General features: G+C 46.0%; 1 protein-coding gene across 13 annotated transcripts in view; it reads right to left on the bottom strand.

Annotated features, from left to right (window-relative positions):
* The window catches only part of ABCC6 (ATP binding cassette subfamily C member 6), a 49,802-nt gene that overhangs the window by 28,283 nt on the left and 6,645 nt on the right, over positions 1-14,874 (bottom strand). For 7 of the 13 annotated variants that reach the window (XR_014518907.1, XR_014518908.1, XR_014518909.1 and 4 more), the window contains exons 4-14: positions 12,602-12,739; positions 11,394-11,519; positions 10,212-10,273; positions 9,146-9,277; positions 7,782-7,985; positions 6,449-6,626; positions 5,422-5,583; positions 3,533-3,625; positions 3,242-3,445; positions 3,010-3,156; positions 2,238-2,325 (exon numbers count right to left, since the gene is read on the bottom strand). Coding sequence is in view for 8 of the 13 variants with exons in the window: in XM_083474145.1 (XP_083330271.1) it covers positions 2,238-2,325; positions 3,010-3,156; positions 3,242-3,445; positions 3,533-3,625; positions 5,422-5,583; positions 6,449-6,626; positions 7,782-7,985; positions 9,146-9,277; positions 10,212-10,273; positions 11,394-11,519; positions 12,602-12,739 (1,534 nt within the window). In the remaining 5 variants the exon portion in view is untranslated. Of the gene's footprint in view, positions 1-2,237; positions 2,326-3,009; positions 3,157-3,241; positions 3,446-3,532; positions 3,626-5,421; positions 5,584-6,448; positions 6,627-7,781; positions 7,986-9,145; positions 9,278-10,211; positions 10,274-11,393; positions 11,520-11,720; positions 11,811-12,601; positions 12,740-14,874 lie in introns of those variants that run through there. The other 6 variants (XR_014518911.1, XM_083474146.1, XM_083474144.1 and 3 more) reach the window with 4 other exon arrangements.

The raw sequence follows: 14,874 nt of genomic DNA, 5'->3' as shown, positions 1-14,874 counted from the left end.
GATGGGGAACTTCAGGGAGCCTCAAATGTGGCGCCCTTTATGCCTCTCCATCTGGCCCCTGGCGCTCTCTATAGGCCACACCCTCTCTCTATAGGCCACACCCCTCAGCTGGCCCTGTTTCACACCCTGTCTGAATGTTCCTCCCTGGCTGGAAGGTGTATAGAAGTCTGGTAATGGCTTTTGCCTCCTGTAGCTCCGCCTTCGCAGTTGGGAAGCAGCAATGCTTCTGAATGCCAGTTGCAGGAGTCCTGCTTGTGGGCTTCCCGTGGGCACCTGTGAAAACAGTTTGCTGGACTAGACAGGCCCTTGGCTGATCCGGCAGGCTCTTCTTGTGTACAGAAGGTAAAATTTACTTCCGTTGCTCTGCCCACTTTCCCCCCTGGCCCTGCTCACCCCTGGCATGTGGCCCTCAAAAGGTCGCCCAGGAGGGAATGTGGCCCTAGGACCGAGTATGGTTCCCTACACTACCTTATTTACTCACTACACATTTTCTCAGATAAATGCCTTAGAATCATAGAATCATAGAGTTGGAAGAGACCACAAGGGCCATCGAGTCCAACCCCCTGCCAAGCAGGAAACACCATCAGAGCACTCCTGACATATGGTTGTCAAGCCTCTGCTTAAAGACCTCCAAAGAGGAGACTCCACCACACTCCTTGGCAGCAAATTCCACTGTCGAACAGCTCTTACTGTCTTAAACATTCCGGCTCAGGTCTGGGTAGTGATGGAAAAATATGTCCATTTCTCTCAGTTTCTCATTTTTCCAATCTTAATTTCACTTCTCCACATTTCCACATCAATGTGTAATTTTTTAACTAAAGTCTTCATGGAAATTCCTCAGAATTTTAGAGTGAATTTCTCCTAATATACACATTTTATATACAATTTTGCCTAACATTTTTTTTGCAAAGCACATTTCCCCTCATATGAGCTCAGCTCCTGGAAGAAAGGCGGTATGTAAATAAATATAAATGTTATAATAGTAATATTTCCATTTCCTCCAATATTTTGCATTTTGTACGTTATTTCCACCAACATATGCATTTTTAGGCATACTTAACCACAGCACGTACATTTCTGTATGCCATGTTTAGCTGGAGAACTGCATTGTGAACTTCGGAGAAATCTGATTTTTGAAAGATGGCGGTATTTTCATTCGTGTATTGCTTCAGAAACTGTGAATTAGGTAGATTTGCTTTCAGATGTGAACTGAATTGCATTGCTCCCCCAGATCTCTAGCCGGCAGAGATGGCTTGCCCTATCCTGCTGCATAACAGCATGCCACTGTTGTGGGGATAAAAATGGGAGGGTTCTGTTGGGATTTTTTGACTACGTGCAATTCTGTGCAGCTTCACACAGAGTCAATTAAGAGTTGGCCGACAGCCAAGCATGACTGAGCAGAGAGGAGTTACCTGCCTGGAGATATGTAAGCCTGGAAACAGCTTTACCATTGGTTAAGGTCTCACACAGGCATAATGATTTATGACCTACTGACTGGAATGTGTTTGTTGGCCATTGTGGTGTTCTGAGAGTCGTTTGGTTTTGTTCAGAGAGAGCTAGTTAAGATCCGTGTATCCGTTCCCCTATATAGTAACTTGTAGAGTCTGCTGTACATAATAAACACCTTATAAGTACAGCGGTACCTCGGGTTAAGTACTTAATTCATTCCGGAGGTCCGTACGTAACCTGAAACTGTTCTTAACCTGAAGCACCACTTTAGCTAATGGGGCCTCCTGCTGCTGCCGCCCTGCCGGAGCACGATTTCTGTTCTCATCCTGAAGCAAAGTTCTTAACCTGAGGTACTATTTCTGGTTTAGCGGAGTCTGTAACCTGAAGCGTATGTAACCTGAAGTGTATGTAACCCGAGGTACCAGTGTTATCAAGTTACTAGTAGCAGCCTTTGTTCCTGCTTCGTCCATCCTGCCTGCAACTCTGCATATGCTCTGCTAAGGTCTGGCTAAGGTCCTGCAACAGGTCAAAGTTGCAAAACACCAACAGGTTCGGCCATCAGAACATAGGAGCTCAGTGGCAGAGAATCTGCTTTGCATGCAGAAGGTGCTGCCTGGGTTCAACCCTTGGCATCCCCAGGTAGGGCTAGGAGAAGCTCCCTGCCTGAAATCCTGGAGAGCTGCTGCCAGCCAGTGCCAAGAATGCTGAGCTAGATGGTCCAATGACCTGACTCACTATAGGGCAGCCTCCTATGCTCAAAAGGAAACCACTCATAAGCTGATACTTACTGCAGTCCAAAGAACCAGAGCTCGTTTCCGTTTGATCCAACTCCTCAAGGCAAAGAAAGGCAGCTAAACGGTTCAGGGAAACTTTTGCCTGGAACAAAGAACACACACAGCTGAACCTTGGTGGCTCTGCTCCACCTGCACTGTGTAGAACTGCTCTGAATATCAGATTCTGGGAATCACAAGTTGGGGAAAGTGCTACTGTCCACACATCACAATGGGCATTGCCAGTTTGCATTTCTTAGTGTGGAAAGTATTGATCGGATGTGAAGATGTCTTTCCTGTTCTAATTAATTCAAGAGGGTTCTGGAAGCTCCTCTGTGTGAAAGATGCAAGCAGAAGGTTCCTGGTGTTTTGGGTTATTCCTTCAGAGAAGCTTAGTACAGCTGGCTCAAACTTTTATCTCTTTCTGTCAAGGTCATGCTGACTATGATAGTAGGGCCAAATTTTGCTCATTTGCCTTCAGTAGCAGTAAAGCTCTGCTGGATGAAATATAATTGCCTCTGGTCTATTTTTTGGGAATCCTGCAACGTGTTTAAGTTTTTATTCTGCTAACTATACATTGGAATCTGCTCTGGATCAATACTGAGTAGAATTCCACGATAGGCATCTGGTTGGCCACTGTGAGAACAGGATACTTGACTAGATGGGCTCTGGCCTGATCCAGCAGGACTCCTCTTATATTCTAAGAAGTTAGCTCAGATCACCAAGAAGGGGAGCTACAGCACCTCCTTGTTACACTCATGCAAACTGAAAGTTGACTTTTGGGACTCACCTGTACAACAGCATTGATGGAGAAGGGGAGAAACGAATGAGCCCTGTTGAGTATGTTGATCAGGGTCAGAGACACAAAGGCTTTCTGCACATCCAGGATGTTTCCCTCATTTGCCAGCGTGTAGACTGCGAACATGATGAATGCAATCTGCAGAGAAGGAACAAGGGGGAAACAGGTGAAGATACAGCAGTTTGTTCAGCTGTCTAAAAAGCACCAACCCTACCCCACTCACCAGGAACGTTGATGAGTGGAAAGAAACAAGAGACACAGAGAAGAGGAACTGTGATGCCTTAAGAGCTTGAAGTTCTTGTGTCCGGATACCCAGCGCCTTGTCCATGAAGTTATCTTCCCATCCATGCAGTTTTAGGATCCTGATGTCTCTGAGAATGGCGCTGGTGAGCTTTGCACGGCTGTCCTTATATTTCATCTGAGCCTCCTGAGAAACAAAACAGTAACAGAGCCCGATTTGGTTTCAAGCGCGGAACCAAAAACTTGATAATTAATTGCAAGCAGCGACTCATACCTGGAACTGGCTTCTCTTTTTGCTGATTGCAAAGTTCAGCGGCAAGAGGAATAAAAACACAGCAATAGCCGTCAAAGCGTATGGCCCGAGGAGCTAATAGGATGCAAAAATCAAAAGCAATATTAAGTGAAAGGAACATGGAGGAATAGTTTGACACACACACACACACACCTTACATGTTCTGTCACCGTCACCCTTACATTTATTCAGTTGTCAGGAAAGGATATGAGTGTTGGGGTATATTAATAACGAAAGTTACTATAATGACTTTGTGAGCCATTCAGAGACTTAAGTTGTGTTCAGAGACCATGGCCAAAGTTAGCAGAATTTGCAGGCAAGCAGTGTTCCTAAATACTGTGCTTTGGAGCATGCAGGGCAACATTTCCCTGGTGTTCTTTCCACTTGCCTTCTCCAGGGTGACCCAAGGAGCTGACCCTCAGCAGCTGACTCACTTCTTTACATTTTAGTCAGCAGCTGCAAAGCTCCTTTTTCATGCTGATTGGGTGGTTCTCGGATGCTGGAGACTGAGACCCTTCTGCAGAAACAGTTATGACCCCCTCCCAGCAAACCTGGAGCCTAAAGTGGGCAACAACATCCCCCTCCAAAAAAACCCAACCCCAGCCTAATGAGGAATAAGCATTCTTACTTGTCACAGAATGTTCAGCATCAACTGGAAAAGGAAGGGGTGTGTGAGGAAATGTCCTGCTGCAGCCCTTTACAGCAGGAGTGAGCACCCCTGTGGCACTCCAGAAGTAGCAGAACTCCAATTCCCATCATCCCTTACCATTGCCCATGACAGCAGGGCCTGATGGCAGTTGGAGTCCAAGGATATCTGGAGGGCAGCAGGTTCCCTATCCTTACCTTACAGCTTACAGAGTTGAGGGGGAAGGTACGGGTGGCTAGAAACCTGAATAAAAGCATTTCTACTAGGAGGTGACATACTGCAACGTTTTGTTGCAGTTTGCATTTGCATGCTACCAAATGCCTCCATTATGAATACTAAGAGTCTTGTTCCCCTCCACATATACATTACTCAATCCACCTGACCTTTCAACCATACATTTTGAAGAATTGCGTTGGACTGACTGTACTAAAGGAGAATCAAAGAACTTATTTCCTATCCAAGGCCTTCACTTAGCAATTGATTGTTTAGTTAAAACTCCTTGCACTGCTTCTTATGTATTAACAGAGACATCTAGTGGTCAGCTGAACAAGGCTGAATTTGCATGAATTCGGCTAAGCAGCGAAGGCACGTCTTTCACCACTGGTCCTCTCCCCATTGCAATTCTGGGTGGATCAGCCTTGACATAAATGACTGATTAAATTGACTTGTGTGAATAGTGTCCATTTGGTAAACACAATTATAAAGCAGTATCGGCATTCTGGCACAAGAATACGTGTAAGAAACACTGCTTTGCGCAGGCACAGTTATCTACTACTCTGCTTCCTTCTGTGACTCACCAAGCCAATATGTCCACCAGCCATGCATAGTGGCTCATTACTAGCTGGATCAACCAAGACTGCAAAAACAAGTGGTTTGTTGACCAGTTAGAAAAAGGCTGGGGAACCCTTTCTACCCCAAGGGCCACATTCCCTTCTGAAGAACCTTTTGAGGGCCACATGCACGGTAGTGTGTGGGGCCAGTGGCAAAAGAGGGTGAAGCAAACAAACCAAACCCAAACCCTTTATATACTACACTAGTCTCTACACACACTCACACAAAGGGTAATTAAAATTAGATGGCTTCTTTTTAGGAGTGGCTGGCTTGTTTCTCTTTTTTTGTACGGTATTCTGGCCTGTGTGCCTGTATGCAACGCAACTTGTCTCCTTGGCTTTTAAAGTCCTATATGGCATGCCAAAGATCTAAGAGGCAGGCAGGAATCTTTTACCTGCCAAAGGAAGACGAAGCAGACGATAATCCGGATGGGGGCAAGCCAAGTTCCATTAAAATACGTAATGAGATCTGTTAGCTTCTGCACGTCAACAGAGACCAAGTTTACAATTTCCCCCTCTGTCGTCGCCTTCTTAGCTGCATCTGACATGGCTAAGATCTGCAGGAGAGAAAATGAAACCCACAAGGCCACAAATTGAATAAGGTTTAGAAAAAGACAGTGACTGACATCCCAAGATAAAGGACTCCGAATTCATTTTATGAAAATCTTTCAACCTGTTTGTCCTAAGGCAGAGGTGGGGAATCCTTTTCAGCCAGAGACAAAAGCAGACAGAGTAGTGAATGTGAACTTTACCTTTGTACAATGACCCCAGGTCCTGCTAGCTAGGGATGATGGGAGTTGAAATCCAAAAACAGCTGGAAACCCAAGTTTGGGAAACACTGGACAACTGGGTCAGGACCCACAGGTGGGTTGTGAAGCCATCCCAGGTAGGTCATGGCAAAGCTGTTACTATGGCAGACCAACTCAAAGAGAACCGCATGCAGTGTCTGGGCTAGAACAGTCTTCTGACAAGACACTCATTTTCTCAGTGAGTGCTCCAAAATGGCAGAAGAAAGGAAAGAACCTTTTTCAATAGGAAGGCTATTTCTGGCCAACCTTCTATAACAATGCCCTTAGCGAGGGAGCTCAGAACCAGCCAGAAATGTGATGGAATAGTGGTGCAATAGATCATCTCTACATATGGAGAAATTGGGCTGTTGTTCCACTGTATTTAAAAAGGTGTGGTTTTCTGAGAGCTGAAAAAGCAATGGAAGATGAATAGGGGAAACCTGGGAGGGGTATTTTAAACCACGATGTCATGCAGATGTCCTTAAAAGGGCCATGAAGAAAACATGGCTGTTTCACAGCAAATGTACAGTGTGGAAACAGGCTTTCTGCCCGTCAGTCTTCCTGGATCCAGTTCACAGCAGCAATGAGATGGAAGGAAAACAAGGGAGATGCGCCAACAAACAGCAGGGTTTACCTTCCGATATACAAGGCCTGTAACAGCAGTCTTCAGCCTCACTCCCAGCACAAGGCACATATACATGTATTGCTGCTCCAACAGTGTCTCAAGACAAGCTAAGAGGAACATCAACGTAGCATAGAAATAACCTTTCCAATAAGGAGCCTCTGGATCAGTGATGAAATCTAGGAAGAGACTACAAAAGGAGAAAGCATCGTCAACGACACACCTGGAATGAGGGCTACCACAGAGAGAGGAGCCCTCACAGCAATGCTTCAGGGCAGGATGAAGAACACGGGAAATGGACTTGAACTAAAGCCTGGTTGTCGGGTCATCTATCTAGCTCAGTGTTGTTCACTCTGATTGGCAGCAGCTCCAGGATCTCAGCAAAGGCCTTCCCCATCACCTGCTACTTGGCCCTTTCTTAACTGAAGATGGCCAGGGATTGAACAAAGCACATACATGCTCCCCCAGTGAGCTATGGTATGGGTATCTTCCCGCTTGTCTGCCCCCTGCCACCAGTATTCTCTATCCTATCTGTGGACACCCAGGGTTTCGGGACATCCAGTCTTTCATGCCAGCTACTACTCGACCCTTAAAAAGAACAACCTGGAGATACCAGAAATTAAGAACAGAAGAGCAAGCCCTGCTTCATTATGATTTGCTCATGTTTATTTATTTATTTATTTATTTAATTCGAAGTGTTGGTGCTGACCTTTAAAGCCCTAAACGGCCTCAACCCAGTATACCTGAAGGAGCGTCTCCACCCCCATCATTCTGTCTGGACACTGAGGTTCAGTTCTGAGGGCTGCCTGGCACTTCCCTCACTACAAGAAGTGAGGTTGCAGGGAACCAGGCAGAGGGCCTTCTCGGTAGTGGCGCCCGCCTTGTGAAACGCCCTCCCATCAGATGTCAAGGAAATAAACAACTATCTGACTTTTAGAAGACATCTGAAAGCAGCCCTGTTTAGGGAAGCTTTTAATGTCTGATATTTTATTGTGTTTTTAATATCCTGTTGGAAGCCGCCCAGAGTGGCTGGGGAGTAATAAATTATTATTACTATCATTATTATTATTGTTAATTGCTTCATTTCGCCCAGGGCAACCCAAAGTGACCTACAACTAACTAACCAACCAACCAACCCACCAGGTCAAAGGCCCAGTCTAGTCCTCACTGTTCTCACAACCAGCTGCCCACGGGAGGCATCAAAGCGGGACCTGACCATAACAACCTTCTCCCCATTTGCGATTCCCAGCAACTGGTATTCTGAGGCATATTTTGACAGTGGAGGAAGAAGACAGCCACAAATGCTACGCTTTTCCTAGGAAGCAGTCTTTAGTTCTCCATGTACCTCAGTGTCTTTGGTATCAAAAACAAGAAGACGTCACCGAGGACTAAGCCAAGAGTCCCGAAAAGAAAATAGGTCCCAAACACGTTCCAGAAAGCTTTCAGGAGCGGCTTGCTTTTGCTATGTTCAGGCTGAAGCAGGATGGTGGTTTCTTCAGCGTTTTCACGACTTGCACGCTCTCTTTTAAATTTCGCGGAGTCTGCAATTCTGATCAACAAGGAAAGAGAGAGCTCTAGCCTTTCACGTACTTGGTGCAGCTGAATTCCTATTATCCAAATCCTTGTAGCCTTCTTCAGAAGCAGAGGGTGGTCCATTTGGGCAAACGGGGCAGTGCCCCACCAACCTCAGTCAGCCCTCACCTACCTGCCTCCTTACCTACAGCCAGACCAGGGGGGTGGCAATGGCAGCCAGCTGCCTCCTCCTTAGTCCGTGTAGAATTCAGCAGGGAGAAGAATAGGGACATAACTAGAATTCATTGGCTCTGCCCATCATTGGCTCTGGTTCCACCTACTATTGGACTCCCTGCCTTTCGCCCTACAGCTCCCAATGGGCATTAGCAACTACGGCTCTCCCAGAAGTACTACTCTCATTCATTTTCATTGAATGCGTGAGCAGGTCAGCAATCTTGGGTGCTGCTGCTAGAAATGGACAAATTAGTCAATTTCAGCTTCTCCTAGTTTCTAATCCCCCCTCTTAAGTTCAGTTCTCCACATTTCAACACAGATTTGCAATTATTATTCTTTTTTAAAATGCTCATGAAAAACCCACCAGCATTTTAACACAGATTTCTCCTTATACACAGATTTTTGTACATAATTTCCCCCTAACACGCACATTTTTACAAAGCAATTTTCTATAATGTAATGAATTGCTGTATGGTATTTACCCTAGCATGTCCGGTTTTTTTACATGTTACTGGAGAACTGCACCGCAACATTCAGAGAAGTGCAAATTTCAAAGGATGCTTGTGTTGCAGTTCATGCATTGTTTCGGAAAAGTGTGAATTGGGTAAGTCTGTCTTGAAAATGTGAACTGAATGTCTATAGCTGCTGCCTAACACCCAAGAACCCATAAAACTTGTCCTTGCTGATCCAGCCTCAGGGGTCATCTACATTAGGGATGGGAAACCTGTTGCCCTCCAGTTGCTGTTGCCCTCCAATTCCCACCAGCCCCGCAGCCAGCATGGCCAATGGTCAGGGCTGACAGGAATTGTAACCTAACAACTTCCAGAGAGCCACAATGTCCTGTTCTCAACAGAAGCCAGCCAGATCCCTCCTATGAAGATACCTGCTCTTCTGGAAACGTGAAGGACTAGCACCTTCCTTCCTTGGTAGTTGCTCTTATGCATACATACAAAAGGCACTTACTGCTTGGCTCTTGCACAATGCTCATTCCATGCATCTTCAATCTTGGTAACGATATCTTCAGAGGAATTTTCTCTTGCAAGTGACCACAGGTCTTCTGCTTGTAATGGCTGCCGATATCCCTTCCAGAGCAACCTATGAAACAGAGGGCGTTCGTGAAAGGGAGCATTGAGCAGAGCCTGGGATGCATATAGGCTCTGCTCAGCGCTCCCTTTAAAGAGCCGCGTGGAGCGTGGACTGACAGGCTGCCCTTCTCCCTCCTCGGGGAAAAGCCCCCAAGAGCTCCATGCAGCTCTTTAAAGGGAGCGCTGAGCAGAGCCTCCCACCTGCATTCGCTCCATAAGACTCACACACATTTCCCCTTACTTTTTAGGAGGCAAAAAGTGCGTCTTATGGAGTGAAAAATACGGTAATTTGTTCTGGAGGTCCATTCTTAACCTGAAACTGTTCTTAACCTGAGGTACCACTTTAGCTAATGGGGCTTTCTGTTCTCATCCTGAAGCAAAATTCTTAACCCAAGGTACTATTTCTGGGTTAGCGGAGTCTGTAATAACCTGAAGCGTCTGTAACCCGAGGTACCATTGTACATGAAAGAGGATGTTGGAAGAGCGACACTCCTCCACACTTCCTGCTTTAGTTCTATGTGCTTTTCATGGCTCCCATTAATTCTACTAGGTCTGACTTTTTTACCCTGATCCCTTGGAAGTGTGAGTGTGCATGAAATATTGCCATTCTCTCCTTTTCAGAGGGGGCAGTTGATGATTGGGGTACGTAGCGGGAAGATAAGTGACCAGCCTAAGTGGCTCTCACGGCACTCACTCAAAAATCTAAATGTGCCCACAAGGTTGGGGCTCCCTGATATATATTATGAAGACTGAGAAGATGACCTGGTAAACTTTCTGAAAGAAAATTTGGCAAATTAGCCTCCTGAGGGTCAAGGACAGACATAAGGAAGACCTTCTTCACAGTGCACAAATCTTTGTCACAAGAAGCCTTGGTGACCACTGGCATTGTGAGCAAGACCGGTAATTACGTTAGCCACATGATACAACGTTGCTTATTTTCTTACCCAGCAAACCACCAAAATGTGATTTTGGAAGCAAAAGAGGCCCCAGCTTCAGGACACGGGTTCTACAAAAGTTTAAAAGGGGGGGAAAGGACAGCTTTCAGGTCTACATACATATGCATACAATATTTGGTGCAGTGGGAAGAAGATACCTAACTGGGATCTTCAATGGTTTCTGGTTCAAAAATGTTCATCCCTAGCAACAGCATAAAGGGTCCTAACTAGGGATGGAGGAGAAATTCAATTCGGTATACATTTAAAGCCTAATCTGTACTTTCCCAAAACAATGTGGGAAGCAAAACACAGTTATCTTTAGAAATTCACACTTATCCAAATTTTGGAATGCAATTCTCCGAGCAAATAATGTTTACCAAAATTCATATTGTAGGGGTAAAAAGTCACAGAAATGAAGTTATTAGCGAAAATAACATACAAGAATGCATTACTTTAGGGGAGATTGCTTGCAAAACTGTGCACATTTCAAAACTGTGTGAGGGAAGCTATCAGCAGTTACATGTACATTGTTGCTCATCCACACAATTTATTTGACTCCAAGGACCTCACATGAAGTTCTCAGAGAGCTGGTTTGAATTATGAATGAGGGTAATCTATATGTCATTTCCCCAAATCTCTCAGATGCCAGATTAATGCCATTGAACATGTGGTGCTTACTGCAGAGGCAGTGGCGGAGCTAGCCACTCAGGCAACCAACCTGCCCAGGGGATGTGTGGCAATCCGCCCTGGGGGGATTTTGTCACCCCCTCGGGATGACACCTGGGGCGGCCCACCCCCACCGCACCTCTGTGCAGAGGTCTGCTGAGAAATGACCATCCAATGTGAAATGTCAAAAACCTTTCTTTAAAATAGTTCATATATGCACTTTGGGGCCATTATAGCTGAATACATATATGTGTGTTATCTGTCTGTGTGTATAAAACAAAGTCTGCTTCTCAATTCATACCTTATTTTCCATTCTTTTAAGCTGGAATCATATGCATACTTACCTGGAAGTAAATCCCATTGAACTAAGTGGAATTTGCGTCTGAGTAGACCTACATAGGACCTTTTGGTTTTTGGAGAATGTATCAACTCTTTTCCCTGTGGGAACAAGGGCTAGAAGCCTTAAAAAGAGACTTGATACCTGGCATCTTTGAGGCTCTATAAATTAAAAGCGGAAATGCTTACGGCATCATTGCCAACTTTGGAGAAGAAAGGAGGGTGGTCTACAAAGCAACAGAGGATCAGTTCCAATGTGACCAAGGTGAAACGAACGTATGAGATAACACGATGGAAGGGTTCTTCTCTGAGTCCCTGCAAAAATAAAGAATAATTGCTTGTCATTATGTATATCTAGGAGACCATGTCCTAGAGGCAGCATTAGCTTCTCACCAGAAACAACAGCAACCAAGTGGTTTATACAGGATAAAACTATCACAGAAGTAGGGGGATACATGGAAACTGTCCATAAATAAAATCACACTATTAGAAGGAAGTCAGGAGATACAGCGGTACCTCGGATGTTGGACGTAATCTGTTCCGGAAGACCATTCAACTTCCGAAACATCTGACAACCAAGGCGCAATGAGCGGTCTGCAATTTTAACTGAGAAAAATGAGAAAAATACAGCAGAAGCTGTTTGACTTCCGAGATACATTCAAAAACGGAAGCATTTACTTCTGGGTTTTCAGCATTCTAAAACCGAAATATTCGCCTTCCGAGATGTACGAAAACCGTGGTACCACTGTATTAGCTTTCTTCAGAAGGCGAGGAGACTCTCGTGCCACATGATGAGATACTGGGCCAAACCCAAGGTGTTAATAGTAGCATATAAAGCCTTAAGTGTCTTGGGATTCAAGCACCGAAAAGGGTGTCTTCTCTAACATCCAGCATCTCAGAAAGCATGGCCTCATTGGTGGTGCCACCATTGGAGGTTACCGGGTTGGCATTGACCCATGACAGGGCCTTTTCAGTGGCAGTTCCTAGTTTGTGGAATGCCCTCCCTGGTTGAGGTATAAGAGCAACAGGAGTCTCCTAACAGCTCTCAGCACCCTTAACATACTACAGCTCCCAGAATTCTTTGGGGGATGGCATGGCTGTTCAAAGTGGTAGCATGGTGCTTTAAATGTATGGTATAAATGTGGCCTCAGAGGCCTAGTACCTCAGACCCAGTGGACCCTCTAGATACGAAATTAATTCATTCCGGGGGTCCATGCACACCCCAAAAATTACTTAAATAGAGGCCCCTCTTCTGCGCACATGCAAGGCGAACAGAGTGCTTCTGCGCATGTGTTTGCAACCTGAAAGTTACATTACCCAAAGGTAACGCAACCCGAGGGTCCACTGTATATAGCCACTATGAGTAAGCAATTATAAACTTATAATTATGGACTTACACCTACCACGGCATGTTGTATTTTGGAGCTAAAGGGAACGATAGAAGAGAAGAAGAAGAGTAACCAATACACCAGCAAAACGCCCGAAGACTGCACACCTTTCAGTCGTTCCATCTGGGTTAGAAATATCACCAGGACCTTTTTTTAAAAAAAAAAAAGAGGCAGGAAAACAAGATGCTTCATATAAAACATTTTAAAAACATGGTCCTACTAGGTTCAAATTTATTTCTATCTAGCCATCAAATCAACATGACAAAAACGTTGAACAGCATGAGAGTAACACAGGGTAAGGTCAACAGACCCAAATGCAAAGTACATCCAATATAAACAACCCTTAAAATGCCCAATATCACTGGCAGCTGGTAACATGCCCGTCTTTTCAAACATGGTAAAACAAATTTGAGCAAATAGGGGTGGGGGGGGGGGGAAGTAACACCTAAAGGAATAAAAGCATGAAACAGACTTAAAAGTCCGAGTCTTCCCGGCAAGACACAGCATTTTTTTTTTACAATGTTTTCGTTGTAAAAAGCTAAAAGTCCTGCTAAAACACAATCCCGTTTGTAAGAAATGGTCACACAATTGGACCAAATGGGTCTCCAGATCTTAATCGGGACCCTAGCGGGGAAGGTATGGGGTACTTTGGGGCTGGAGGTGTTTTAACCCTTTACTTGTGTTATTCTGGATCACGCCCAACACTTGGAATATTCACTGGGGAATTTAAAAAAACCAACTTTCTTTTTTCAAGGTAGGGCCATGGCTTTGTGGTACAGCATCTGTCTTGCAGGCAGGTGTGTCTCCCTGTGATTGAACCTGAGACCCTCTGGATGCGAAGCAGGTGCTCTACCACTGAGCTACAACCTTCTGCACACTTCTATGTGGCATTCCTTCAGGTATTTGAAGAGCTTTGCTCCCTCTCCCTTCAGTCTCCTCCAGCTGAAGCATGACCAATTCCTTTCTCATGTGCGCACTGATTTTGAAGAGGATCAGGAAGTTTTGGTTTGTTGTTTTTTTAAAAAAGAGGTGCAATGTGAAAAACACAAGAGAAAATTGTTATGTATTAAAGTTCTCACCCTGGTCACCAGGGGGTATTGTGTATATACCGTATTTTTCGCACTATAGGGGACACCGGCCCATAGGGTCACCTAGTTTTCAGGGGGGGAAATCAAGGGGAAAAATATGATCCCCCCCCCGCAGCCTGTGCACTACTCCAAGACCTTCTCCCTGCTTTTGCGGGAGGTGGCGGGATTCCCCCACCTCCCGCAAAAGCCCACAGGAGCCGTGCGCGACTCCTGCGAGCTTTTCGACCAGGAGGGAGACGGGACTGAAACGGCCAGTCAGCCCCTTGTCCCTCCTCGGGGAAAAGCCCCCAAGAGCGGCGCACTCTTTAAAGGGTGTGCGGCTCTTATGGGCTTTTCTACGAGGTGGGGGAATCCCCCCCCTTGTAGAAAAGCCAGCAGAAGCCGCACACCCTTTAAAGAGTGTGCGGCTTTTGCGTGCTTTTGCGGGAGGTGGGGGGATTCCCCCATCTCCCGCAAAAGCCCACAGGAGGGAGAAGGGACGGACTCGGCCAGTCAGTCCCTTCTCCCTCCTTGGGGAAAAGCCCCCAAGAGCGGCCCACTCTTTAAAGAGCGCACGGCTTCTGCGGGAGGTGGGGGAATTCCCCCACCTCATAGAAAAGCCCGCAGAATCCGCGCAGCCTTTAAAGAGCGCACGGCTCCTGCAGGCTTTTCGACCCAGCTTGTGGGGCTGGCGGTGGGGGGAAGCGCTGCTTTCCCCCACCGCCAGCCTCCAAAGCAGGTCGGAGAGTAGCGCGAAGGCGTTGCACGCCTTCCCGCTGCCCCCCGATCCTCTGGGGCTGGTGATGGGGGGAAGCGCTGCTTCCCCCCACCGCCAGCCTCAAAGAGCAGACTCTCCTGGCTTCAACGAAAGCAACGCGAAGCCTCCGGAGCGCAGGCTTCGGAGGCTTCGCGTTGCTATCGCTGAAGCCAAGGAGCCTGCATTCGCCCCATAGGACTCACACACATTTCCCCTTCATTTTTGGAGGGGAAAAAGTGCGTCCTATAGGGTGAAAAATACGGTAGTTTTCACTCAGGTCCACGTAAGTTAATTTAGGCAGGAAACCCTGGGCTGTTGTTGTTACAATATTGAGAGCCGGCCGCCTATAAAAGCAGGCTGGCTGAGCTGTTTGCTGTTCAGTTCAGTTCCAGCTTACTTATAAAGAACTACTTAGAGAAATCTCTGTGTCGTCTGCTATGTCCACCCACTACTTAATA

This window comes from Podarcis liolepis, assembly GCF_965112155.1.
Source record: "Podarcis liolepis genome assembly, chromosome: 14".
Taxonomy (NCBI): Eukaryota; Metazoa; Chordata; class Lepidosauria; order Squamata; family Lacertidae; genus Podarcis; species Podarcis liolepis.
The sequence above is the reverse complement of the archived record's forward strand: the minus strand, read 5'-3'. Positions and strand labels throughout refer to the sequence as shown.